This window comes from Acinonyx jubatus, chromosome B3 (genome assembly GCF_027475565.1).
Source record: "Acinonyx jubatus isolate Ajub_Pintada_27869175 chromosome B3, VMU_Ajub_asm_v1.0, whole genome shotgun sequence".
NCBI classification, from domain to species: Eukaryota; Metazoa; Chordata; class Mammalia; order Carnivora; family Felidae; genus Acinonyx; species Acinonyx jubatus.
In genome coordinates this window covers 61310043-61336732 of record NC_069386.1, presented here as the reverse complement: position 1 = coordinate 61336732, position 26690 = coordinate 61310043, and the positions used below count along the sequence as shown (strand labels likewise).

Genomic DNA, 26690 nt, shown 5'->3' with positions numbered 1-26690 from the left:
TGCGAGTACTTTGTGGGTGATGAGTCATTATCATAAATCTCCAGCCTCCCCGAAGCATCTATTTTATAGCCTGCACTGAGCAGAAATATCACCTAATAATGCCTTATATTTCTAAAGCCTTTTACGGTTCAAAAAGTGCTTTCCTGCGTATTATCTCATACGATCTTCTAGGGTGTTTACAAGTTGGTATTGTGAAGGACTTGTCCCAGATATTGTAGCAGGCCTATTCATTTATAATTTCCAGGGTCCACCCCTCCTCTCCTTCCCTCAGTTCCCTTTTGTTCAGTATTCAGCACTTTCCAGTTCTTTTTTTCCATTTCACTGCAGAAAAAGAAAAAAAAGAAAAGAAAAGAAAAGAAAAACAGAGTGGCTGAACAATGCCCCCTGCTTAAGTCCCCTAGAAGGTGGGTAAGTCATCAATGTGCTGAATTTGAGCACATTTGGTTTATTTAATCATGTGTTCATTTTTCTCTGATTGCACTGGAGTTTCACACATTCCACCATATGTTGTCTCCATGATGCTGTGCACACACGAGCGAGAACCCATGCGGGGGCCTAGCTTTCCCTCTCTTCTCTCCATCTCCAGCCCATTTCCCGTCCCAGAGAGGGGCGTCTCCCTCTGGAGGCCCAAAAAGTGATCCCCAGTTACACAGACCCAATCCCTGAGAAATGGGACTTGTGATCACCCGGGAAATCTGAGGTCCTGGCCTCCACTGTGATCACAACGTCCTAACTCGGGGCTTCTCTGGCTTCCAGAGGCACTAATGAGCAGGGCTGAGCGGTAATTAAGACTGTGCTCAGCTCCCCATCACACAGCACAGCTGCAGCCAGCCAGGAGGAGGGAGAGGGAGGAGGACACGAAGGATGCCTCCAGCCTTCTCTTCCCACTCTGAGCCCACTCTCCAGGGCTCTGTTTAGTGCAGCAAGGGGGAGTCAGTAAAGCCAAATAATGAGGGAATAACTGTAGGATTCAGCTGCCCAAAGCTGGGGAGGAAGCATCCAGATGCCGGCCAGGTGTTGCTTCTCTAGCCAATGAGGCGCCAGTGGGCCAAAGCTGTGCTTTTGTCAGGGGTGAGAAGTATCCTGTTTTGAAACCAGCCTGGCACAACAGGACCTGCATCAGGATGGGACTGTGGCCTCTCAAGGTAGGGGCAGCATGACACACGCCACCCACTATTCATTGCCATGCAGATATACCATTGCTTCTGGGGAGGCTTCTGAGACCTTCTCTGGCTCATACCCTAGACCAAGGCTCCACTCTGGGTGAGGACCAACAGCAATAACAAATACTGAGTGAGCAACACTGAGCCAAGTTCTGGAGACCCACAGATCCATATGACCCAGTCTCTTCCAGACAGCATACCCTCCAGGGAGGGGGCAGATTTGGAGAGATGTGACTGCTATGATAGTGGTAAGAACAAATTCTAAGGGAAACAGAGTAGCCTGGGTAGGTTGAGGATAGCTCTGCTTGTATAGTGGCAATCGAGTCATGTCTTGAAGCAGAACACAGATTCACCAGAAAAGAGCTTTTTGGCAAAGGGAACAGAGCCAGCGAAGGCATGGGCATGAAATAGCAGATGGCCTGTCCTAGTGCAGTGAGCATTCAGATCCAGACGGTGAGGCAGACCTGATGCATAGCTTGAGTGGAGAGAGGAGGGATGGATTCTAGGGGTCGCTGGCCTGGTGGGAGCAATTGCCAGTCTGACTCACATTCCCCAGCTTACACCACTTTCAGGTGCACAGATGTTCCCAGACTATCAGAATCCGTGGGGAGCTGTCCCAGCCCCAGGTGCTGAGCAGGAGAGGGATCAGGGGTGAGTTGAGGGGCTGATGGAGAAAAGCCAGAGCTAGAGGGAAGGGGATTAGGCAGAAGGAAAAGGCCCCATGCTCACACAGGGACGCAACTGCAGCCAGGGGAGAGGGGTGACTGTTGCTAGGCTGGAGCCTGGGCCTCATGTGGGGCGGCGGTCACCCTTTTCCTTCCTGTCCTCTGCCAACTGCTCCAAGAGTCACAGGTACCTGAAGGTCCCCAAAACCTACTCTGTCCCCAGGTAAGGGATAGAAGTATTCAGTGATGATTCTGGAGGGGCAGAACTGAGAGGTTATGTCAACCACTTCCCAAACATGTAAACCTATGAGTCAGAGAAAGAAAGGTTAGCCTCAAAAATGCTGAATCTTCAGTAACATTGTGACCACTTTCAAATATATACAATCAGGACTCGTTTCAAATAGCCTTTTGGAAGCATGCTAACTTTTTTTTAAGTAGGCTTCATGCCCAGCACAGAGCTCAATGAAGGGCTTGAACTCACAACTCTGAGATCAAGATCTGAGCTGAGATCAAGAGTCAGACGCTCAATCGACTGAGCCACTCAGGCACCCCAAAGCATGGTAGCTTATGACCTCTGGGTTATGGCCATCCCCTCTCCTCCCAAGAATCAAAAGACTTCCCCTTTCCTTATCTGAGTGACATGATGAAGTTCTCCAAGGGTATTTTGGGCTGACTGATGAATAAAAGGAGCCTGGAATGCTGCTGTGTTAAGTCAGCCACCTCTTGGCTGGTGAGTGCCCACTTCATGACTTTCCTGCATGTAGATTTTTCCGTTCACGACAAGCTTCGTTTTCATTCTGAGCTGGTGGTCTTGTTTTCCAAGGCAGTGTTTCCCAAAAGGCTTGAGATCTCTTGCATGGCCACAGCTCAAAAGTTTGGAAATGAGATCCACAGGTGAGCTGTGTTGTCTACAGAGCTAACCTGAGGCTGCCCTGTACCCCTTGCCTCTCCCTTAAGAGGTCGCAGGGTCAACAGGACACCTGTGGACACCTCTTCCCGGTGCCTGTATGTCTGCCCTGTAGGAGAGAGGTGTAAGGAGTGGAACGGGTATATCTGGACGGGGAGGAGGGCTGTGAGTCCAAGCCTCCTTCACACATGGGAAACAAAATATCTGGCTTCCCTTCTTGTGCCCTTGTCAGAGAAGTGGATCTGGGACCCAGCCTCGTCTCTCCCCCCTGACTTGACAGGCATGGGAAGCAACGGTGGAGGGAACTTCAGAGCTGGGGGAAGTAGAGGGAGGATTGCCTTTTATTTTGAGTATCTTTCTTTGGACTTTTGCATTTATAATATTTCTATTTTTGAAAGAATCATTTGGTTCCTTTTTCTTTTAGCATATTTTCTTTAGAGCAACAGAGGCTTTTGCAATATGGAAAAAGTGACATTTGATCTGAAGGAGTGTGGAGGGGAGCTCTGAGTGTGGGGGACTGACCTTTACTAACCACCTACCCAGAGCGGAGGCTGGAGAAGCGCGAGCTGAGCCTGCAGCAGTGATGTCTGGTGCCCTCCACAGGTCAGTTCACAATGGGAGTCTCGGTGACGACCCGGAGCTGTGTGTGCGTGCCTGTGCTCGCCCCGCTCTCCAGCGGATTCTCTGGATGGCTCTGGCTAACGCATCTGTCCACGCGCTCTGTTGCCAGCTGTCCCAGTTCTCTCTTCCTCTCTCCCTCTCTCCTTTCAGCCCAGCCTGGAAGCCCCAGGGCTGGGCCAGAGGGAAGCAGTTGTTGCTGTTTTTCCCCAGCTCCCGCTCAAACGTGACACCACAGAAAGGTCAAGCCCACGTGGTTCTGCACGTCCCCTGCCTGGCCCGCCCTGGCTGTTACCATGACGACTCCTGGGCTGGAAATGTCCTTAGCCACCTCTACTCAGCATGTTGGGTGGCTGTCCCAGGCTCCGTTCTCAGAAAAGCCACTCCAGCCAGCTGTTCTGGAGTTATAGGTCTTCTGGGAATATGGACAGACAGATATAGAAAAACAGATCAAGTCAGAGGCACACACACCGACAGAGACAAAGAGAAATAAGGCATATTTAGAGACCCAGAGAATGTGAAGAGGCAAAAAAAGTGAGATGGTGACAGGGTCTCAGTGATGCAGGACTGAGGGATGATGAACAAAGCACAGCAAAGTCTGAGACAGAAACAAGAAAAGAGACAAAGAGAGGCACAGGGGACTCATGACAACAAGGATGAGAGAAGCCCCCACTGAAGAGTAATGGAGATGGCCTGAGGGAGGCAGAGAGGGGAAAGGGGACAGTTGTGACAGGAGTTGGCCCACACTGCCTTGCTTCCATCCCAGTAAAGTGCCTTGTCCTGAGCCGGGCTCAGATCCAGTATTTGTCTCACCTCCCCAAGGTCTCAGGTGGGATCTCAGGTGATTTGCTGGCCGGGCTCTTTCTCTGGCTGGGTCACATTTGCCATCCATTTGCCTTGCCCTAAGCTAACAATGGTGAAGTTGAACCCCACCCCAGCACACACCCACACCCAGCCCCTCCTTGCCTTAGGGAGGCCCTTGGTTCCATTTCACCCCAAACTCACCACAAATACCTACAGCTCAGCCTCCTTTCTCCCAGGTGGTGGAATGGGTATTAGAGCACTGAGTAGGATGGTAAGAAATGAGGCAAAATTAGGGAGTTTGAGTATGACCATCAGAAGTGACGTAGCCCCTGGGCAGGGGGCAGTTAACTAATATGAAGGAGGAGAGAAGGGGTGACCGGAAAGACTGAGTACTGGTCGGGAATGCAGGGGTAAGAGGGTGAGAGGAATAGGGGAGGGGAGTGTTTGGAGTGCTCACCCAGGAGGCCAGAGGAGCACTAACTGGAGTCACAGACCAACTAGGATTGGTCCTCCAGGGCTGGCCAGGAATTTTGCCTCCAACATTAGGTCATTAATTTCCTATCTTAGAAGTGTCTCTAAGGCTTTGAGTGAGGTCTCTCAGGGTCTGTGAATTCTCAGTCATTCTTAGCCTTTTCTTCTTAAGAAATAATAGCCCATAAGCAGAGGAAACTTGGAGCCCATCCAGCCTCCAACCAGTTCTGTCCTTGACCATTGTAGAATGAACAGTACAACCAGTATCCCTAATGTCACCATGTTCCAGGCTCACATGTGGGTGTAGAATAGAACAGGTGGCAGCCTAGAGAGCCTAGTGCCTTGGTAGCCTCAGAGCAGACAGCCCAGTGAGGAAACTTGGCCCAGAAGGGAGACTTCAGCTCAACATAGCTGTGGGTAGACATCAGATAAGGCTATGCTGAATTAGCCAACTTGGAAAACTCCTTGGGCCACAGAAGCTAGAATGTGAAAATCAAAGGTCCCATGCTGTCCCTGGAAGATAGGTCCCGGACTGAATGGAAAAGGGACTGTGGCAGATGTTGTTGATGCCCTACCCCACATCCCTTCAGCCCACCTCTATGTCCAACTGAGGCTGTGATGGACAGTTCCAGGACATGTTCACAGTTTCCCATTTATGATATAATGACTTGTAAGAAATGTATATTTAGTCATTCAGATGACTAAAGTATCTTTCTCAGATATATTTGGTCTTCATCCACAGTTCCTGAAAATACTTCACAGCCATAAAGGTGAAAAGGGTGTCTTGTAATTACTGAAGTTGACTTATAGACTCCACCCAAAGGCAGCGGCCGGTTTCCAGGAGGAACAACTTTGTGATTAGAATGTTGGAACTTTCAGTCCTACTCCCACCTTCGCCCCAACCTCTGGGGAGGGGAGACTGTAGACTGAATCAGCCAATGGCCAATGACTCAGTCAATCATGACTATGCAATGAAACCTCCATAATAACCCAAAAGGACTGAGTTGGGAGAGCTTTGGAATTGGTGAACACATGAAGATTATGGAGAATGGTGTGCTTGGAGAGGGCATGGAAGCTTCGTGCCCTTTCCTCATACCTCACCTTATGTATCTCTTCATCTGACTGTTGACTATCACATCCTTTAATAAACTGATAAATAAATGTTAAGTGTTTCCCTGAGTTCTGTGAGCCACCCTAGTAAATTAATTGAACCTAAGGAAGAGGTAGTTGAAACCTCCAATCTGTAGCCAGTTGGTCAGAAGAACAAATAACAGCCTGAGGACTGGCATCTGAAATAGGGGGTGGGAGGCAATTTTGTGGGACTGAACCCTTAACTTGTGAATCTGATGCCATCTCCAGGAAGATAGTGTCCGAATTGAGTTGAATTCTTGGACACCCTGCTGATGTATGAGAATTGCTTGGTGCTGTGTGTGTGAGAACCCGACCCACCCCCATTGGAATTGGGTCCAGGAATCCTAATAGACCATCCTTCTCCTTCTCTGTGGGAGGCTTTTCTCAGCCTCTGCAGGGCAGCCTAGAAGTAGTAGGAGATTAACACTCCCAAAAGACAAACCTCAACCACTGAGGGATGGGGACTGGTGGAATTATAGCCATATTTCCCCATCGCTCAGTGGGAGAAATTCTGAGCCGTGATCTTTTATGCGCCTCAGAGTGATCCCAGAGGGACTGAGCCCTAACTACCCACAAGGAACCACTCACTAGACCCTTCACCATCTCATTCTCTTTACTCCATTATTCTTGCCTACCCCCTAAAATAAACTGTCTACATCCAAGACCTTGTCTGATAGTATGTGTTCAGAAGACATAAAATAGCACAAGGGCTGTCTTTCTGTGATCTTCCCTGCCAAAAAGTCTGTCCCACATGGCTGGGCTAAGATAAGAATTGTTGGAGAGCTCTGCCTCTGACTGATTGTTGGTAAGTGATCAGATGTTTGTTGGAAGAGGTCATTATCATCTAAGGAGGTCATTATCATCTAAAGAGCTCAACATCTCCTCCTCCAAGATTTTGCGGAGTCCAGGGCTGACTTATTAGCAGCAAGCACCTGTAGATCTCTGATGGACAACCATAGACTTTCATAACTGGAAAGGACCTTAGGGGTCACCTGATCCAACTTTCTATGAAATAAAGGAATCCCTTTACAATATCTCTGATGCCTGATTGAACATATATTATTGGACAGCTATTAGAAAGTTTACCTTACACTGAATTGTGATTGCTCTCCCTGAAACTTACCCCCAGTGGTCCTAGTTTGTCCTTTGTATGTCAGTGTTTCATTTTTCTGCTCAAGACTCCTCCAAATATTTTAAGGCCAACCATGTTTATCATATCTTTTCTTTCCAGGCCAAATTTTATTGCCTTGACCTTTCTTCAAATGAGATGATCTTCTGGGCCTCCTTACTCTGGACCCCTACTCCAGGCAGCACTGTGAGTTTGTCAGTGTTCCTCTTTCATAGTGCCCAAATGATACTTCAGAGTCGTATGGCCAGTGCAGAATTTATTTTTATACTATTATAGCCCTAAGTACATTTCCACTATTGATTCCTAGAATTATAAACTTTGGCAGGTACACAACACTACGGACTCAACTGAACTGTAAAGACATTGAACATCTGTTGTTTTGTTTCTCAGCATCCCTTTTGCTTTTCTTCAGTTAACAGCAACTCTCTCTCGCTTCCCATTTTCAAATGGTTCTGGTGGGATTGCCAACCACGGTACCCTGTGCCTCTAGTCATAGGTTTTGGCCCATGACCTAGGCTCAGCCAATGAAAGCCAGTCCTTTCCCTGGTCACAGCAATTGGTTTGATGATTAGCATGTGACTCAGGCCAGGCCAATCAGAATCCTTCCCTGGGATTTATTATATGGAGTTGGAAGGGCTGGATTTGCTAAGCTGGGATGATGTAAAGAACCCCCAGGTCTATATCTGCTATACCTACACACAAAGAAATAGAGAAGAGTGAAAGAAAGAAGAGATTGAAGATATTACTTGAGTATTTGGATCCAGATGACCTTGAGGCCAGCTCTACTTCTGTCCTTATCAATCAATGTCCCTTTATAGTTTAATCTAGATTGAGTCTGTCTTCTGTTACTAGAACAAACTAATACACAGTTCTTTTTGTGTCCTCTAATTGTGTAGTTACTTTTTAAATCCTAAACAAAGGGCTTCATATTTATCCTTATTAGATTTCATACTTTGTCCCATCATTTCAGTCTACAAAAATTTAGAGTCTGATTCTGTTGGTCAGTCAATTACCTATCCTCTCACTTTTGGTAAGGGTGTCTTCTATGCACTTATCCAAATCATTAATAAAAATGTTCATCTCAGCAGAGTGAGGAGGAAGAAGAAGAAGGAGGAGGAGGGGAGGAGGGGGTAGGGGAGAAGGGGGAGAAGAAGAAGAAAAGGAAACAAACAAGATATGAGCATCGTGTCAGTTTATTAGTCAATGAGTACAATTTTTAGATGGTTTTTCAAACAACTAAGAACTTACACTACTGTACTCTAATCCAACCTACACCTTCCATCCTGTCTCCCAGATCTCATGATTTAGTTGACCAGATGCTCTGCTGAAGGCTATGCTGCACCTTGGCATTCTGCTGAGATACCAATTGATAATCTCATCCAGGGGCACGTGGGTAGCTCAGTCGGTTAAGCGGCCGACTTTGGCTCAGGTTGTGATCTCGCGGTTCATGAGTTCAAGCCCCACATCCGGCTCTGTGCTGACAGCTCAGAGCCTGGAGCCTGCTTCGGATTCTGTGTCTCCCTCTGTCTCTTCCCCTCTCCCACTCATTCTCTCTCTCTCTCTCTCTCTCTCTCTCTCTCAAAATAATAGATAATCTCATCCAAAAAGGACATAAGATAAAAAACCAAAAGTGGTCTTTATTTATTTATTTATTTATTTATTTATTTTAGAGAGAGAAAGGGCATGTGAGAGGGGGAGAGAGAGAGGAAGAGGATCGCAAGCAGGCTCTACGCTCAGTGTGGAACCCAATGTGGGGCTTGATCCCACAACCCTGGGATCACAACCTGAGCCAAAATCAAGAGTCAGATGCTCAACTGATGGAGCCACCCAGGCTCCCTGGTTCTATTCTTTAAAATGCTCAAAACTCAGGGTGCCTGTCTGGCTCAGTAGATAGAGCATGCAACTCTTGATCTCAGGGTCAGGAGTTCAAGCCTCATGTTGGGCATGGAGCCTATTTAAAAAATAATACTAATAAATACAATACAATAAAGGAAAAAATAAAATGATGATACACTCTCAGTAACCCATCTCCTTACCTGTGCACACATGCATGCCCACATAGGTACCATCCCTCTTACCTATCTCTGCCTCCTCCCTCCCTGCTTATCTGCAAAATAACTGATTTTTTTAAGTGGATCAGGTCAGCATGAAGGGAGCAAAGAGTCTGTCTGTTTGGGAAGAGAAAAACTTTACTTCCGAACAATCTGTGACCTGTAGCACTTGGGAAAAGGAGGTGGGGAGAATGCCAGGAGATGAGTATATCTCAGCCACACATTGACTCATGGTGGGAAGTACCACCGCTTAAGATGGCCTCCAGCTGGAGGGTGGGGCCTCAAGGAGCAGAGACCCACCCACCTGTCGCTCCAGTGCAGCCTATAGGAGGCAGTGTGGTGCATCCAAGGAGCACAGGCTTTGGAGAGCTAAGCCAGGCTAGAAATTCCAAACCCAGCAACACCACTTGCTAGCCACCCCACACTCCCTCATGCCAAACCCAGGTGTCAGGCTCCACTCCTACTCTCTCACACTTCATTCCACTAGGATACTGAGTTCCAGTGGTTCTTCCCCTCCAAATGCTTCCTTTATCCACTTCTCTCTAGGCTCAGAGCCACATCCTCGTTTGCGTTACTATCATCTCGTCAAATATTTCTTCCGCACCATTCGCTCTTTCTGGGACTCAAATTACACGTATATCAGACTGATTGATATTTTCCCACAGATCTTAGAAGCTTGGTTTTCTTTTTTTACTCCCACTCCCTTTTGCCCCTCTTTGTGTTTCAGCTTGGATGGTTTCTACTGACCTCTCTCAAGTTCATTGGTTTGTTGTTTTTTTTTTTTTTTCCCTCAGCTGTACCTACTATGGAAAAACTTGTTGAAGGAATTCATCTCTGGTATCATGTTTTTTATTTCTAGCATTTTTTTTAAGTAGGCTCCGTGCCCAACACGGAACTTGAACTCACGACCCTAGGATCAAGAGTAGGATGCTATACTGACTGAGCCATCCAGGAGTGCCTATTTCTAGCATTTGCATTGGACTTTCTCATAGTTTCTGTGTCTCTGCCAAGACTCCCTAAATGTTCATGCAAGTTGCCCACCCTTTCCCACTAGACCTTTTCACATATTAGTTATTATTATTTTAAAGTCCCTATCTGGTAACTCCAAAATCTGTGTCATCTGTGAATCTGGTTCTGTTGATTTCTGTAACTTTTTTTTTTTTTTTTTTTTGAGAGAGAAAGAGAAAGAGCAAGCAGGGGAGGGGCAGAGACAGAGGGAGAGAGAGAGAATCCCAAGCAGGGAGGCTCTGCACAGCCAGCACAGAGCCCCACGTGGGGCTCAAATTCATGAACCATGAGATCACGGCCTGAGCCAAAATCAAGAGTCGGGCGCTTAACAGACTGAGCCACCCAGGTGCCCTGATTTCTGTAACTTTTGACGATGGATTTTTATTTTTCTTCTTTTTCATATCCGTCATAAATTTTTATTGAATGCCCATCGCATGTAAACAGTAGAGACTGAGGTAAATGGTATTTATGTCTGGAAGTGGCCATGCCTCTTCTGTTGGTCTGAGGGTTGAGTCTGTTTAGTTCGGGGTCAGGCAGGGTTTGGGCTATGTTGTTCCCACCATTACCTTAGTGCATCACAGGCTTTGAATCCCTCTAGTAGTGGGCTGCTTAGAGTGTGGACTGGTGTGTCAGAGGATTTTTCTGGGTTCCTGCTCCACGGACCTCAACCATCCCTGCATGCCTGCCCTACACCAGCAGTGGAGTGCTCTTGCTTGTCATGTGGAGCCAGGCTCCTGGAGGGGTAAGACACGCAGTGGGGGTGGGTTGAGGGGGTGCGTCTCTGTTATCCTGGTTCAGCTTTAGTCTCAGGCACATCCCAAGGTCAGGAGTGAGGCTTTCTCATTATTTCTGCCCCTGTTCCCTCAGAAAGCCAAATTCTGCCTTACTATCTGCAGTTGGTTTTTGTGGCCAGTTTCTTGCCCGCTCCCCCAACAGAGCAGACCCTTGCTTGAATCCTCAGCCCCATAGTTGCCCGCTTCTCCCTTTGGGATAGAGGGATTTTGCTTCCATTCTTCCTCACCAGAGCAGTGGATCTTTGCCTGTGGCAAAGAAGGACAGAAATGTTTTTACTCCTCACCCCAAAGCAGGTGAGTTTTGCTTTCATTACTCCCCCTAAAGCAAGAATCTGTTGCCTCTTCCTTAGCAGCTTAAGGCTTTTGCTTAAGAGAGGGATTCTGGAAGCAGCTGAGGCTTTTTGCCTTTGCCAAGCAGCTGCCTTAATCAACTTCTGCATGCTTGCACCACCAGGGAGGAAAGCCCTCTCCCATTTCCTGCCCAGCTCCCAGTTTTTCTCTGAACCTCCAGGGAGGCCTCTGGAAAAACACTGTGAGTACAAACTCTCCTGTGTCTGGAATAGTCTCCAGCTATTCTAAACTGACACACTAGCCCATGTGTAGCCTTTTAGCTTTTGTTAAAGTTTTTGTTGATTTCTTCTTACCCACTTGTATGATGGCCACCTCTTTCTTCCGTGCTCTGCTAAAGTTGAGACTGTTCACGTGTGTCTCTCTCTCCTCGAAGAGGCTTTATTTCATTGTCTTGTGACCTCAGCTTCCTGCAGACTCAAGAAAAGCTACGGTTTTGTAGATAATTCGGCTATTTCTCATCCCCGGGCAGGGGAGTGGCATTTTCTTGCAGGATTCTCTACCCTAAGTGGAGATGAAAGTCCTCAGGTCAGTCATCTCTTTCTTAGACAACCGCAGTCACCTCACAGCTGGCCCCTGCATCCAATTTTGCTCCTCCCCATACTGCATCCAGAATTAAGTATTAAAATTCTGTAACCATTAGAAACTAAAAGGGACTGAAAAATAAAATACCTGAAATTAGCTACATAAAATCCGAAACGTAGGTCATGGTGTGCCAGTTACCTATTGTCGTGTAACAAACCAGCTCCAAACCCAATGGCTTAAACCACGGCATTTATTTTGTTCATAAATCTGCAGAGCTTCTCAGGGACAGCTTGTCTCTGTTCCACCTGGTGTCAACTGGGGTAGCTTGAAGGCTGGGGTCTGAAATCATCTGAATCTCTCACATGTCTGATGCCTGGGTGGGAAGATTCATGCTGGGGGCTAAACTGCTGAGAGCCAGCCCCTCTGTCTCTCCATGGCGTTTCTATAGTATGGTGTCCTCAAGGTTGCCAGACATCTTCTATGCTGGCTCAGAACTACCAAGGTACATGTTGAGAGAGGGAGAGGAGTGCTTTCATGACCTAGCCTCAGAAGTCACATTATTTGTGCTGTACTCGATTAGCAAGGCACTTACATAGTCATACCCAGGTTCAAGGGGAGGGAGTGCTGACCCAACATCCCAAGAGAGGCATGTCCCCATCATACTTTAAGATGAAAGGGTGGGACGTGCTATGTTGATATGGCCACCTCTGAGGTCTGCCAACCATGACTCTATTTGTTCTGTAATCGTGAAACAATAGCTTCAAAGAAATCAAGCTAGAAAATAAAAATAAGACCACAAGCCATCAATTGCATTATTTCATATAGACATATCATTGCCAAGTGTGAATCTGTGCTCCCCTAATCAGTATAATCATGTCATACCCATGGCAACCATAGCTTGCATCTTTCTAGATGCAAATCTGATCCTGTCACTACCCCTCTTAAAATGACCCATTATCTCCTTGTCCCCACAATAAAACCCAAGCTCCTTAACATGGCTTAGGAAGCCCTTCATACCTGGCCTTGTTTATTAATTTCCCAACCTCACCTTTGGATGTTTCTTCCTTTGTCCTTCATGCTCCAGCTACACTGAACTACTTTCTGGTCTCCAAACTTTCTTTTGCCTTTAGGCCAATGTACATGCTGTTTTCCTCTTCTGGGACTTTTCTCTGTCCCCATGTTCTTCTCCCTCTATTTTCATGGTCTGACTGCTACTCATTTTTCTGGACTCGGCTTCCCTAACACAGCCTCTCTCCTACTTCCCACCCTGACCGGCCTAGGGTTCTCCTATCTTCTTCCCCACGCTCTAAAGCTCCCTGTGCTTACGTCTTGACTCCGCAGCACCAGTGATGACAGCACTAATTAGCTAGGCCATCTCTCTCCTTCCATCACTGTGTGGGAAGATGTGGTTTCGCTTTATTCACCACCATGCACAGTGCAGGGTCTCAACAAATATTGGCTAGGTGAATGAATCCGTGCCTGAAATAATCCACTTCTGGGTTCAAGTAAACAACTCTCCCACAGACCTAAGATTGCTATGGCAGTGTCCTGTCTTGAATCTTATAACTCAAGTAGGGACAAAGCTGGCTGGGATGGTTTGGAATTTTCAGGAAAATATTGCCTGTTTCATGTGGCTGGAGCTTTTCTTAATCTCGGGGAGCCACTCCAAGGCAGGGCCAGGGAGTGGCCCCAGGGCGTTTTCCCTTTTCCAGCAACAGTCCTGGTGGGCAGGCCTGCCTGGGAGAGGCACACCTCAGCAACAGCTGGCGGGATGTTTGTTTACTTGCTGTCCCTACATCCAGAGCCTATTTCTGGAACAGGTACTGGATGCAAGCCTGTGCCATTCCAGCCCTGATCCTACCAAAGCCCTGGGTGATGAGCGTGCCATGTGGCAGGAGAGAACAGTGTGGCAGTCACTTACCTTTCCTCCCTGGCTCTAACCCAACCTTCTTTGGGTATGCCACATCATTTCTGCTTTGCCCTATTGGCACAAGTTGTCCTCCCTTGGCTCTGTGGTTTAGCATTAAATATTGCTCCCTTTGCTCTGTTTCACTTAGGGAGCCCTCTCAACTCAAATCTGATTTGAGGAAGTGCTAACTGGAGTTCCTTGGAAATTTCCAGGGTCAAAGAAAAAAGATCAGCGTTTCTGGCCAGTAGAATTTTTCCTACACTTAGTCCAATTTCTGAAAGAGAATTGGAATATAAAGAGATCATTTGACTTGTGATCACACAGTAAGCCACAAGGCAGATAAAGATAGCACCCGAGACTCTTAGATTCAAATTTAGTACCATTTTAATAGTCTAAGTTAAGTCTATATTAAAAAACTAGCTTTGGAAGCTAGTATCAAATTTGGTTTCGCTATGGGGTGCCTGGCTGGCTCAGTTGGAGGAGCGTCCTCAGTTGGAGGATGAACTTGGGTTTGTGGGTTTGAGCCCCACATAGGGTGTAGAGATTACAAATAAATAAAAACTTAAATTTTTTGGTAAATTGTGCTTCACTTGTTTTAAGAGCCATCACTCAAGTTGTCACCTCTAAACCATAGTTGTGGGGCACCTGGGTGGCTCAGCTGGTTGAGAGCCCAACTTTGGCTCAGGTTGTAATCTCATGGCTCCTGAGTTTAAGCCCTGCATTGGGCTCACTGCTGTCAGCGAGGAGCCCACTTTGGATCCTTGGCCCCTCCCCCGCTTGTGCTTTCATTCTTTCAAAAATAAAATTAAAAAAAAAAAAAAAAGAAGAAAAGAAACCATAGTTGCAACTCGCTGAACTCCCTTCTGTGGAAATCTGCCTCTATTAAAGAGTTAAGCGAGGGGCGCCTGGGTGGCTCAGCTGGTTAAGTGACTGACTTCAGCTCAGGTCATGATCTCATGGTTCGTGGGTTTGAGCCCCTTGTCGGGCTCTGTGCTAAATGCTTGCTCGGAGCCTGGAGCCTGCTCCAGATTCTGTGTCTCCTTCTCTCTCTGCCCCTTCCCCACTTGTGCTCTGTCTCTCAAAAATAAGTAAATGTAAAAAAAATTTTTAAAGAGTAAAGTGAGCAGGTAGCTGAAGATCTAGGACTTTCATCCCATACCTCACCCAGATTTTCACGTGAGGCTAAAAGCCTTCCAGTCCTGCAGTTCCTCTAACTCCACTTCAGTTCCTCTAACTCAATTTCCCACCTTCTCATACTAAAATTTCTGTTTCTTAGGAAATGGGAGGTAGGGAAAAGGCAAAGCTAGAATCTTGACTGAACTATAAAAACACTATTTTCTGGTGCAGATACATTCTCTGATGATTGACTGATCTTTAGGAGGGTGTTTTGGGACCTTATTGCTTTTTTCTTAAATTGTTGTTACTTGAGAAAGAGTCATTTTTGTTTACCATGAAGGGAAAAGAAAACTCAGTCTTTAAAAAAAAAAAAAAATCTATCCAATGAGAGCCATCAGATGGCCCCGTAGGAAGTGTGGTCCAGCACCTGAACCCCAGGCAGAGACAGAAACTTGCAAGCTCAGTCCAGGGCCAGATGACTGTTAAGTGTCTGCCTTCCCCAAAGTGTTTGGGGACCACAGACAGTCGCTCTCTATGTCAAAGGTATCCTACTATTAAAAAGCAGTAGAGGAAAAAATTTAAAAAATTAAAAAAAAATAAAAGTAAAAAGCAGTAGAGGGCACCTGGGTGGCTCAGTCGGTTAAGCGTCCAACTTTGGTTCAGGTCATGAGCTCAGAGTTCTTGAGTTCTAGCCCCACGTTGGGCTCTGTGCTGACAGCTCTGAACCTGCTTCAGATTCTCTGTCTCCCTCTCTCTCTGCCCCTCCCCTGCTCACGCTCTCTCTCTCTCAAAAATAAGTAAACATTTTTTAAAAAGCAGTAGGAATAAAGCTAATACCATTAATCAAATTTTTCTTTTTATTTTTAGAGGGGGGGGAGCGGGGCAGAGAGAGACCTAGGGCTTGATCCCACCACCCTGGGATCACAGCCTGAGCCCAAATTAAGAGACAGACACTCAACCAACTGGGCCACCCAGGTGCCCCCATTATCAATTTTAAAGAAGGAAAATATATCTGGAAATTGCCACCTCCCCCTAAATTCATATAATTCAGCAAATACATGGAATTATCTGGTTGATTCCCATCCTTTGACAGTGCAAATACTTGATTTAGATATGACTACATGTTCTCTGAAGATTTTTATGGTCACTCTGTTCCATCATTAGGGATTTGAAACCTGTTACCCGGGAAGAAGCTCCATGGAGTCAGAGCTGCAGAAATCTGGCCACAGAATCCTACCCTAAGAGCACCGAGGTGAGGTTTGGCTTGTCAGAGGGCTCATGTCAAAAATAGAAGGCTGCAAAGTTTCTCAGGTCTCCTGCATGGTCAAATACTTGTCTTTACCTCCCCACTAACTGGGAGCATCTCTCTGGGGGAGAAGCAGTTCAACAGCACCACACACACAGCTATTCTCATCAGAAAAGCTTTATGTAGACAACATGGACTGAACATGAACACTATAAACAGGGAAGCACAGGCTCAGCCAGGAAAGCTGCCGCAAGAAGCTTGGAACTATTCAGAAGGGGTGTCAAATACCAACACCAAATTTACAAGTCTAATTTGAAGCTTGGCCCTTTTTAAGTGCAAGAGGAAGTTAGGGGAGAAACCATGCATGAAATAAAAAAATATACATATACACACAAACACTCAAGTTGTCACACTGTTGTCCCTCTTCTCCACAAGGAACAAATCAGACAAAGGAAAAGTGCGGCCTCTTTTCCTAAAGTCTCTATATTTATTACAAACTTAGAGGAGCCCCACATGGGGTGTGGATCCAAGGAGGCAGATTTGATTCTCCTTGGCCTCACTTACCACTGACAATTAACCAAAGAAATACTTGGGATACAGGCAGGAACATCCAGAAGAGGCAAGCAAAAATATGGCTCACTGAGCTTATATATTCTACACAAGGATATCAGTTTCTCCAAATACTTTCATACTTGCTCCTTCACTAGATTCTTAGCAGACTTCTCACCTGTAGCAACAGGGCTCAGGCAAGGTGTGAGACACAGAGGAAAGTGGTATTTTGATCCAGCATGTGCTGGGTCAGTCACTTTATCCAGGACAGTCACACATGCCAGCCCCAAGCCAGTCCTCAGGGGCCCACAGCTGCTTGCTTTGTTGAGTGGGAGCGTGGGCTACCCTCCCTCCTTAAGATTTCTCCTTGCTGCTCCGCTGTTCCCTCTGGACCCAAGACAGCTGCTTGGTGTGCGTGTGTGCAATTTACTGTTCCGCGGCTGCTGGCTGGTCCCCGGCCACTGGTTTCTCAACCTGGGACTCTGGAGGAATCAGATACTGGACCTCCTCTGTACTGATGGCTACTTTATCTGGCTGGAGCCACCTCTTGAAATGTTCCAAGGTGCTAGGAGAAAGCAGGAGAAAAGGGTGGCCGCATCAGACCTGGCTGATTAATCACTTAATGATTATCTCAGTTACTCAAATGCTGCCTTCCCGCCCACCACCAATTTCTTCCTACAATTGTTTTTCACTGCTAACGGGAGAACGCCCGATCTTCCTCTGACAGCTGTGCATCCTGGCAGCTCAGCGGCATAATTTACCCCCTAGTGGGCACTTTGGCTATAAGCAGCACCAGGCCCCTTCAAATGCAGAGCCTCAGAAGGCTTGACGAGAATAGCTGAAGAGCTTATGTCTCAGTCCTGTCTTTTCTTCCTCAAAACTGGAGTGGAGAGAAACTGTCAGAGGGAGGAAACGTTCAAATAAATACCAAACTATTAGTGGAGCATCTTGAAATCTCCTATACCTGAGGCAGTCTGAGACTCGATTATACTTACAGCACTTAGTTGCAGTAAGCACCATTTTTGTGGGTTTTTTGTTTGTTTATTTCATCCTATAGCAAGTCCTCAAGATGGAAACATCTGCACAGCAATTTCTCCCACAAAGAAATAGCCACTATGCCAGAGGGCTCTTTTTTCCTTTGCATCTGTGCAGAGAGGGGAAGTGCCCCCTCCCACCTTCCTTAATTACCCAAGATCCTCCACTCTAAAGCTTATTAGATACTCATGGTAAACTACAAATGACCACAAATAATATAAACCTTATTCTATGCTCTTAAATAGCCCAAAGTCTCGAGCCCAGAAGTAAAGCCATCACCAGCAGATTTGAGACACCTAAAATGGGGGAATCCTGGTGTAGACAACAGGATTTCTCAGCCCATGACTCCTGCACCAAAAGCATGCCATGATGAGGGTCACCTACCTGGCCTTCACGTACATGAAGAACCACACAATTCCACTACAAAATGGCCTCTGTTTAAATCATAAATGTTGAAGTCTGCAAATAAATGCAAGTCTATTTCTGGTGTGCTTGTTCTAACACTGATAGAAAGACGTGTTCCCACAGATGGAGCTTGGGAACAAGTGCCCACAGCTCACGGGACTAAGGTACTCCAGGGGCCTTTAATCTTCATCTACAACACTTTTCATAGAATTGTTTCAACTGCTTCTATAGAAAAGGGAACATCATATCATTTTAGGTATTGATAAACACAGAAACATGACCTTGAGCCTTGGTGCTGATCTGATTTCAGAGAAAAAGAATTCCTACTTGAGAATCACATAGGAGAAAATTTTGTCTTTTCTTCTCAGAATTGGAGAGGAGGCAAACATTCAAGGGGAGCAAGAATCAAATACCAAGTTATTAGTGTGTTGGGAATGTGTACATCTTCAAGTCTTTTGTGTTTGGGGCAGTTGAAGGCTCAACGGGATTGAGTCTTTAGAGACAGAAAAAAGCAACATGTGTTTTATTTTCTGAACCCTCAGAGGGTAGGTAGTTGGCCTGACTTTAGATGCCACATGATTTCTGAACAATCTAAGGGCACGCTAATGCAATATTTAAGATAATGTAAGTAAAAGCACTTTGCAAATTAAAAAGCAAAATGTAGGGGCGCCTGGGTGGCTCAGCTGGTTAAGCATCTGATTTCAGATCAAGTCATGATCTTACAGCTCATGAGTTCATCGGGCTACTCGTTAACAGTGAGGAGCCTGCTTGGGATTCTCTCTCTCTCTCTGTCTCTGTCACTCTGTCTCTCTGCCCTTTCCATGCTCTCCCTCTCTCTCTCAAAAATAAATAAACAAACTTAGAAAAAAAAGTAAAATGTAACTATCAAGTTTTATTTCCCTACTGTCCACGATTTCAGCAGCCATAGCTTCATCTGACATCATGGGGCTTTTTAAAATCAATGTTAATGGTATGTTGCAAACTTAGGTCATGTTTCCTAAGACCTTTTGTTTCAAATTTGGGTTTTTACCTCCCTCACCAATTTTTTTTGAATAATTTCTTACTGAACTTTAAAATTCCATCAAGACCAATGATAATAGCTAACACTTATATAGTACTTACCAGGGGCCAGGTCTGTTCTAAGCACTTTATACACAGTAACTCATTTAACCCTCATAACAACCCAAGAGGTAAGAGTTACTATTCCTGGAAAGCATATTACTATTACATATTCCTGTTACTATTCCTGCTCTGTAAAGCAGGAAACTGAGGCACACACAGGTTACTTCCTTAAGGACACAGAGCCAGTAAGTGGCAGAGCGACTCTCCCGGGTGTTGGGCACCATGCAGCTCTTTGTGGCAGGATGCCGTCTCCTCCTCTCTGCATCCGCCACCCCCTGAAGATACTGTTCAAGTCCTGCCTTCTTCTCTGGCACAAACACCAGAGCCCACAGGGAGCTCAGTGGTCTCTGAACTCCCAAAGCATGCTCTGTCACTTCCACTCACCCGGCTCTTTTCTTATGCTGCCTTATTTTGTTAGGTTCATCTTTATATGTATTTGTCATCTCTCTCCAAATAGTTGTGGGGACCAAAGGAAAAAAAAAGGGATCTCTAAAATTTATTTACATCTCCCCTCTGCCCCAGCACCCCCAGCCCCATAGCATCAAGCACAGTGCCTTCACACAGTAGATGCTTAGGAAATTCATGCTATACAAATTCAGTCTATACAAATTTGAATGCCTACAAGGTGATAGAAACTCTGTAAGGCAATAGGGAGTTACAGGTAAGATACTGTTCCAGTTGATAATTGGGTACTACTTTCTCAAGTACATTGTATACTTGGAAGAAGACAATGCTTTATCCTCAATTCTGTCCAATCTGTGATCAAGATGTAGGTGGGGTATTTGCTTTTTTGCAAAAATACTATCAAAAATCTGCTACTGGACCAAGACCAAAGAGAGCAACCTTAAAAAAGGATGAGTTTTGAGCTCAGAAAAGCTGATGTTGATATTAACCAATATCTCGACTCAAATGTCACTCTCCCTGAATTCTTTAGAGAAAGAGAAATGCCCTCAGTGAAATACTGTCACCTGGAACTGGACTGAGAACCAATTACCTCTCATCAGAATCAAATCCATCCACAAAGAACTCTGATGCTAGCTTCTCCTGGAGGAATCGATCCCAGCATTCCTTCTTGGCTTGGGCCAAGGTTCGAAGCATGTCCTTAGAAGTTACTTCCTGATTTAAACCTTTGATTCTTCTCAGTTTCTTCTCTAAAAACAGATGAGGAGAAGTTAACAAGGAAAGTGAGTATAAAATGAAATAAACCTAAAATGCAACATGACAACTCAAAAATTCTCTCACTGATGAGTATATTCACACTCCCTGCAAAAGAGCTCATTTTTTCTGAGGACATGTACAGGGAAATGTACATTTTTCTTTTTCCTTCACAATGTCTTAACTCTGGATTGTATCAAAGAAACATTTAACCCCAGAAAGGGAAAAAGCCATAGGCTCTCATAAATAAATCAGTGGCATGTCTTCTTTGAAATCACAGAAGCCAGCAGGTATCTCTCTAAGGAATTACTTGTTTTCCCTGGCTTGACATGTGTCAACTCCTTGAATATAGTCTCTCTGAGGAGTAAGTGGTTTTTCTTTTTGTTACAATGACATGAAGTAGTTTCCAAACCTCAGGAGAAAGAATTAGAGAAAATAATGAAAGATCCAATGGTTCATTAGACACTAAAATTGACTTGATGGGAACTCAATAATCAGAGACCTTGAAGATCTCTATGTGTGATTAAATTCTTCATAAAAGAAAATCTCCCAACGTTTTTTACAGTTACTCAACTTGTGGCCTGGATGTTGGGACCTTATAAAAACAAACATCTTCTAATTCCAACGAATGGTCTACATGGCTTCCTGATGATAGATGTTTACTTATTCTTCTGTGCATTTTAAGTGTAATTGTTGAACAACTGAAGAACAGAAGGAACAGTATCACCATTTGCCTTCTGCTTTAATTCAGTCTTGCCTTCAACTATAATAAATGTGTCAATGATGGCCTTTTGGAGGGGGGAGTGGGGAATAATATCAAGCCGAGACCCAAACAGAAACTTTATGATTTGCAATCCTGTTTTCATTTCTTCTTTTTAAAATTTTATTTATTTATTTTAAATAATCTCTACACCCAATGTGGGGCTTGAAATTATAACCCCGAGATCAAGAGTTACATATTCCTCCGACTAAGCTAGTCTGGAGCCCCCTGTTTTCACTTTTTTTTTTTTTTAAATGTTTACTTATTTATTTTGAAAGAGAGAGAGAGAGAGAGAGAGAGAGAGCAGGGCAGGGGCAGGGAGAGAGAGGGAGACAGAATCCCAGGCAGGCTCAGCTCAGAGCCTGATGCAGGGCTCTATCTCACAAACTGTGAGATCGTGACCTGAGCTGAAATCAAGAGTTGGTCACTTAACCAACTGAACCACCCAGGCACCTCTGTTTTCATTTCTAAACAGGCCACATCATCTGCCATCCACAGATCAAAGCAATAACCACCTTTTGTTGCTGCAAGTTACCACCAAGAGCTCGCCCATGTAAAAAACCTGCAATTGATAAAAGTTAAATATTTGAGGAGTTTTTGCCTCCTTGAGGATGTGAAAAGAATTATGTAGATCTCACACTGAGCTGGCTAAGTTTTTTTTTTTTAATACTTTTAAAAAATATATTTATTTTTGAGAGAGAGAGAGACAGACAGACAGACAGGGTGTGAGTGGGGGAGGGGCAGAGAGAGAGGGAGACACAGATTCCGAAGCAGGCTCCAGGTTCTGAGCTGTCTGTACAGAGCCCGACGTGGGGCTCAAAGTCGCAAACCATGAGATCATGAACTGAGCTGTAGTCAGTCGCTTAACTGACTGAGCCACCCAGGCGCCCCATGAGCTGGCTAAGGTTTTATAATTGGTGCTCTTAGTGGATTCTTTTTGATATAGGTTTATTTGGCAATAAAAACAATGTATTATCTGGCCTTGGTTCTCAAGGTGGAAGGTACTCTTTTGGGCTGGCAAAGTCTTCCCCTCGCTGAGTGTGCTGAGTCCCTAATCGGTTGTGATCTAAGTTGGGCAGGTAGAAATAGATACCACTGCATACTCCAAGTCTGCCTGCCAATGTCTCCCAGACTGTGCCATAGGCACAGAAATGGCTCCTGTCTTCCTCAGAGAATGAAATTTTAATCATCTTTTTTTTTTTCAAGATTTTATTTTTAAGTATTCTCTACACTCAACATGGGGCCCAAACTTACAATCCCCCAGATCAAAAGTCCTATGCTCTACCGACTGAGCCAGCCAGGAACCCTTTAATCATCTTCTTAACTGATTTTAGAAAAGATCAGTGGAGTTTTAACTTCCAAAACCAGTCTTGACCAATCAAATCATCACCAAATCCATTAAAGTTGCTTACATCTCCTGGGCACAGAGTACCAACAAGCTGCAGGATGTGGTTCTCCAGCTTTCTCAGATGATTGCTTCTTCTCCTTATCATCGTTCTGACTACCACTGAACAGAATTGTGTGGGACACCTAGGCGGCTCAGTTAAGCATCTGACTCTTGATTTCAGCTCAGGCCACGATAGTTCGTGAGTTTGAGTCCAACATCAGGTGAGCTCGAGTCTGGCTTTGGGTAAAACATGAGCCCGGGTGAGCCCCTTTCTCTCTCCCTCTTTCTTTGCCCCTGATAGGATTCTCCCTCTCCTTCTCTCTCTCTGCCCTCACTCACTTGTGCCCTCTATCTCAAAAAAAAAAAGAACACAATTGTCAACAACCTTGGCCAGGGCTGCAGGCTGCAAGTATTACTATCCTAACGTTGGTGGCTTCCCGATAAATTTCACATTACACCCTTATATTTCTCATTATCCATCATTCCTCTTGTGTTTCTCTCATATCTTTTTCTTACAGATCCTGTAAACGCTATTCTGACTCTTCTTTCTGTCCTTCCTCAAAAGCTTCTTCCTGAATTGCCTTTCCTTTCTTAAATAATTATTCCTAGGTTTGGTTTTGTGACACAGAGATGAATCTCATGGGTGTTTAATAATAAAAGGATACCACAATTCTAAAGCAGTCACTGCCCTAGACTGATATTTTTCTTTCCCCTTGCATGGGACAATCTGAATCTCTTTCCTGTATTTGGAGTCTCTCTAAATATTAATACTTAAGGCCACAGGACAGAAGATGTATTCAGGAAATATTTTCAAAATTAAACAACTAACAAGAGGTAGACTGAATTTTATGTCAACATGGTCCCATTCCAACAATCAACCTATTTAATACAACAGTTTTTTAGTACAACAATTTTTCAATATAATAGTTTCATCAGAAATCCAAATGCAGCTCTGGGGCCATGCCCTTTTCTTTCAGGATGGCATAATGTTTGACACTTTTGAGTTATCTGAATATATGGGCCACCAATAGTAGGCAAGAGGATTGTACAGAATGGCAAGAAATGAAGCAGAATTCAGATGATACAGTCAGAGGCAGGAGGTAACAAAGACAGTTTTAAGGGATATACAAGGAAAAGGGTGCTCCTTCCCAACAACCAACCTGAAACCCCCTAGGATTATATCTGACAAATCCATGTGGTGAGGACTAAAAATAATACTAATTAAAGGGGCAACTGGGTGGCTCAGTCAGTTAAGCGGCTGACTCTTGATTTCAGCTCAGGTCATGATCTCACAGTTCATGAGATTGAGCCCTGTGTCCGGCACAGTGCTGACAACACGGAGCCTGCTTGGGATTCTCTCCTCTTTCTCTGTCCCTCCTCCTACTCACACTGTCTCTCTCTCTCTCAAAAATAAATAAACATTAAAAAATTATGATAATGGGCACCTGGGTGGGTCAGTTGGTTAAGCGACTTCGGCTCAGGTCACGATCTCACGGTTTGTGAGTTTGAGTTCCAGATAGGGCTGTGTGCTGATGGCTCAGAGCCTGGAGCTTGCTTCAGATTCTCTCTCTCTCTCTCTTTCTCTGCCCCTCCCCTACTCACACTCTGTGTCTCTCTCTCTCTCTCAAAAGTAAACATAAAAATAAATAAAAATAAATAAATAAAATAATAATACAAAATGATAATAATAATAATTAAGATTAGAAACCAGGTTTGAGGGGCGCCTGGGTGGCTCACTCAGTTAAAACATCTGACTTCGGTTCATGTCAGGATCTCGCAGTCTGTGAGTTCGAGCCCGAGCCCCATGTCGGGATCTGTGCTGACAGCCCAGAGTCAGGAGTCTGGTTCAGATTCTGTGTCTCCCTCTCTCTCTCTGCCCCTCCCCCACTCTCGCTCTGTCTCCCTCTCTTTCTCAAAAATAAATACGCATTAAAAAAATACATGTTAAAAAAACAGGTTTGATGTAACTTTAACATGCTTCCTTAAAACCACCAGCTTATGATTAAAAACATAAAAGAAAGTAATTTAACTCACCTAGAGATGCTAAATACACTTCTGAATCCTGCAAGGGAGCCCAAGGCTTTGTAGCTGGCTGATCAGCAAAATCTGGGGCCTCCCTCTGGCCTGTGCCTGCAGGGTAAGAATCCATAAAGGAGTCTGAAAAGGCATTGTTGGCACCATCTTCTTGATCAGGATTTGGCAGACAGGAACAGATTTCAGCCCAAAGATCAGGGCCAGATTTTGTAGCTGTAGAGTCAACGCTCTCAAACATTTTCATTTGGAATCTGAGCTGGAAAAACAGAACTGTAAGGACTGGCTCTAAGGATACAGCATAAGTATGCAGTACTGAGATATTTGTTTACCTACTGAAGGAAGGTAATAGGCTTTTAAGAAGTTTCTCTAAACTTAAAATGTCTTTTATTAGATTCCTATGTTATAGATATAAAGATGACAAAAGGGCAATTGGGTTCCTCTTCTGGCTCGGCATTCCAGTTGTTTTCATAATAAAGTTTGTTTTTAAAAATGAAATTTCTCAAGCCAGACACAAAAGGACAAATATCAAATGATTCCACTTGTAAGAAGTACCTAGTGCAGTCAAATTCACAGAGACAGAAAATAGAATGGTGGTGGCCAGGGGGTGGGGGAGGGGGGAAATGGGAGTTACATTTAATGGGTACAGAGTTTCAGTGGGAAGTTCTAGAGACGGATAATCATGATGGTTGCACACCCACGTGAGTGCCACTGAATTGTACATCTAAAAATGGTTAAAATGAGGGGCGCCTGGGTGGCTCAGTCAGTGGAGTGTCTGGCTCTTCGTTTCGGCTCAGGTACCTGATCCCAGAGTCATGGGATCAAGCCCCCCATTGGGCTCAGAGCTGACAGCACAAAGCCTGCTTGGAATTCTCTCTCCCTCTGCCCCTCTCCCCCACTCACACTCTCTAAAAATAAAAATTTACAAATTTTAGGGGCACTGGGTGGCTCACTCAGTTAAGTGTCCAACTCTTGATTTCAGCTCAGGTCACCGTCTCACAGTCGTGGGATTGAGACCCAAGTTGGGCTCCACTCTGAGCATGGAGACTATTTGGTCTCTCTCCCTCCTCCCCTCTCACTCTCCCTCTCCCTAAATAAGTAAATAAATAATTTTTTTTAAAAAATAATTTTTTAAACAGTTAAAATGGGCCCTTTTACATTATGTGTGTTTTAACACACACATACGCACACACACAAAGAAATGTCTAGGACATTTCCAGTGGAGACAAATATTCTGCACTTTGCTCCAAAGATCTCCAAAATGCAACCACTCTGTCCTCAGCCAATTAAATTCTGTTTTCAATAGGACATGAACCAAAGGCCTTGCACAGTTCCATAGACATGAGGATAATAAAAATGCTGTTTGGAAAATACTGTCAGAGAGTAATGTCATATGCAAAGCCCCATGTGCTCATTACATGTAGAAGCTGGACTATATACCTTATTTTATAAGTTCTTATTTTAATAGTCAGAAACACTGGAAGAGGCATTTCCATCACTTCACAGATGAAGAAACCGAGGATCAGAAGGATAACAAAAGTCTAGGGTACCTTACTGACATCTATGGTGATTCCTTGATTGGAAGCCACACCTCTGCCGCTCCAAAATCCATGTTCTTATCCAATACCTCGCTGCTGGGGCTTTCATAACTATCTAGTCTTACAGCCTGGGCTGACACCCTCCTTCAGGAAGGACCTTTGAGATTAGGAAGGTTGCCTGGGGTAAGGTCTGAATAATTCCAGGATAGAGCCCAGCCAGCGCAAGGGCCCAGAAGTAAAAGGGGCAGAAATGTCACAGAGGCTCTGGATGAATTGATGCCGGGGTCCCAGTGAACCTCCACTCCCATCCCGAAGTCGCTTGAACCCACCCAAACCAAAACTTTGCTCGCACCGGAGCCCCAGTCCTCCCCCCTTCTCTCTAGGAAGTCCAGAACAGAGCCGGCAATGCCAGTGTCCAGACCCGGGCCTCCGTCACTCTGACCTCAAGAACTGGCTGGGCAATACGAGTCAGGCCCCGAAGCTCCTCTGTGGTATCCCGGGATAGGACCCGGACCGAGGATCTAAAACTGTAGGTACCCCTGCCCCTCTTCACCTACCGCAACCGCCTGCCCAGCAGCCCACAAACGCTGGGCTCAGTTCCGTCGCTGAAGGCTGTGAAGAAATGGGGGGGGGGGGGGGGGGGTGGAGTCTCCGAGTGATGGATCCCGGGAGTCCTCCAACCACCGCCCAACCTGACGATGTTCTGTGCGTCGATTGGTTGAGGGGAGTCGGCTAAGTGAGGAAGTGAGGGGCTGAGAGAGAGAAAGAGGTAGGCGGGACTTGTTGCCGGGATATAGGGCAGTCACTTGGCCTTGGCTCCAAC

General features: G+C 45.3%; 1 protein-coding gene and 1 long non-coding RNA gene across 4 annotated transcripts; one reads left to right on the top strand and one right to left on the bottom strand.

Moving 5' to 3' along the window:
- On the top strand, positions 1 to 21194 carry LOC113601785 (uncharacterized). Its single transcript, XR_003423045.2, has 5 exons — positions 1 to 404; positions 3160 to 3338; positions 6991 to 7074; positions 15804 to 15891; positions 19931 to 21194. It is a non-coding gene; the product is annotated as an uncharacterized LOC113601785 (long non-coding RNA).
- On the bottom strand, positions 16047 to 26556 carry CCDC32 (coiled-coil domain containing 32). 3 transcript variants are annotated; one of them, XM_027066951.2, is made up of 4 exons: positions 26425 to 26556; positions 24333 to 24583; positions 19991 to 20147; positions 16047 to 16999 (listed from the first exon to the last, which is right to left on the bottom strand). In XM_027066951.2, the coding sequence occupies exons 2-4, from the start codon at positions 24574 to 24576 to the stop codon at positions 16861 to 16863; spliced, it is 540 nt and encodes a 179-aa protein (XP_026922752.1). In that variant the 5' UTR covers positions 24577 to 24583; positions 26425 to 26556; the 3' UTR covers positions 16047 to 16860. The 3 variants fall into 3 exon arrangements, with proteins under 3 accessions (XP_026922752.1, XP_026922753.1, XP_026922754.1); XM_027066952.2 differs by having other exon boundaries at positions 24333 to 24588; positions 26425 to 26504; XM_027066953.2 differs by lacking the exon at positions 26425 to 26556 and adding an exon at positions 25880 to 26024 and having other exon boundaries at positions 24333 to 24588.
- Between the last annotated feature and the right edge of the window lie 134 nt (positions 26557 to 26690).

What these genes read in the sequence shown, in the direction of transcription:
- CCDC32 (XM_027066951.2), bottom strand. Translation starts at nt 24,576, where the DNA reads ATGAAAATGTTTGAGAGCGTTGACTCTACAGCTACAAAATCTGGCCCT. An exon ending in AGTGTATTTAGCATCTCTAG is followed by an intron (nt 20,148 to 24,332) that starts GTGAGTTAAATT and finishes ATCTGTTTTTAG; the next exon opens with AGAAGAAACTGAGAAGAATC. An exon ending in GGATTTGATTCTGATGAGAG is followed by an intron (nt 17,000 to 19,990) that starts GTAATTGGTTCT and finishes GCTTTCTCCTAG; the next exon opens with CACCTTGGAACATTTCAAGA.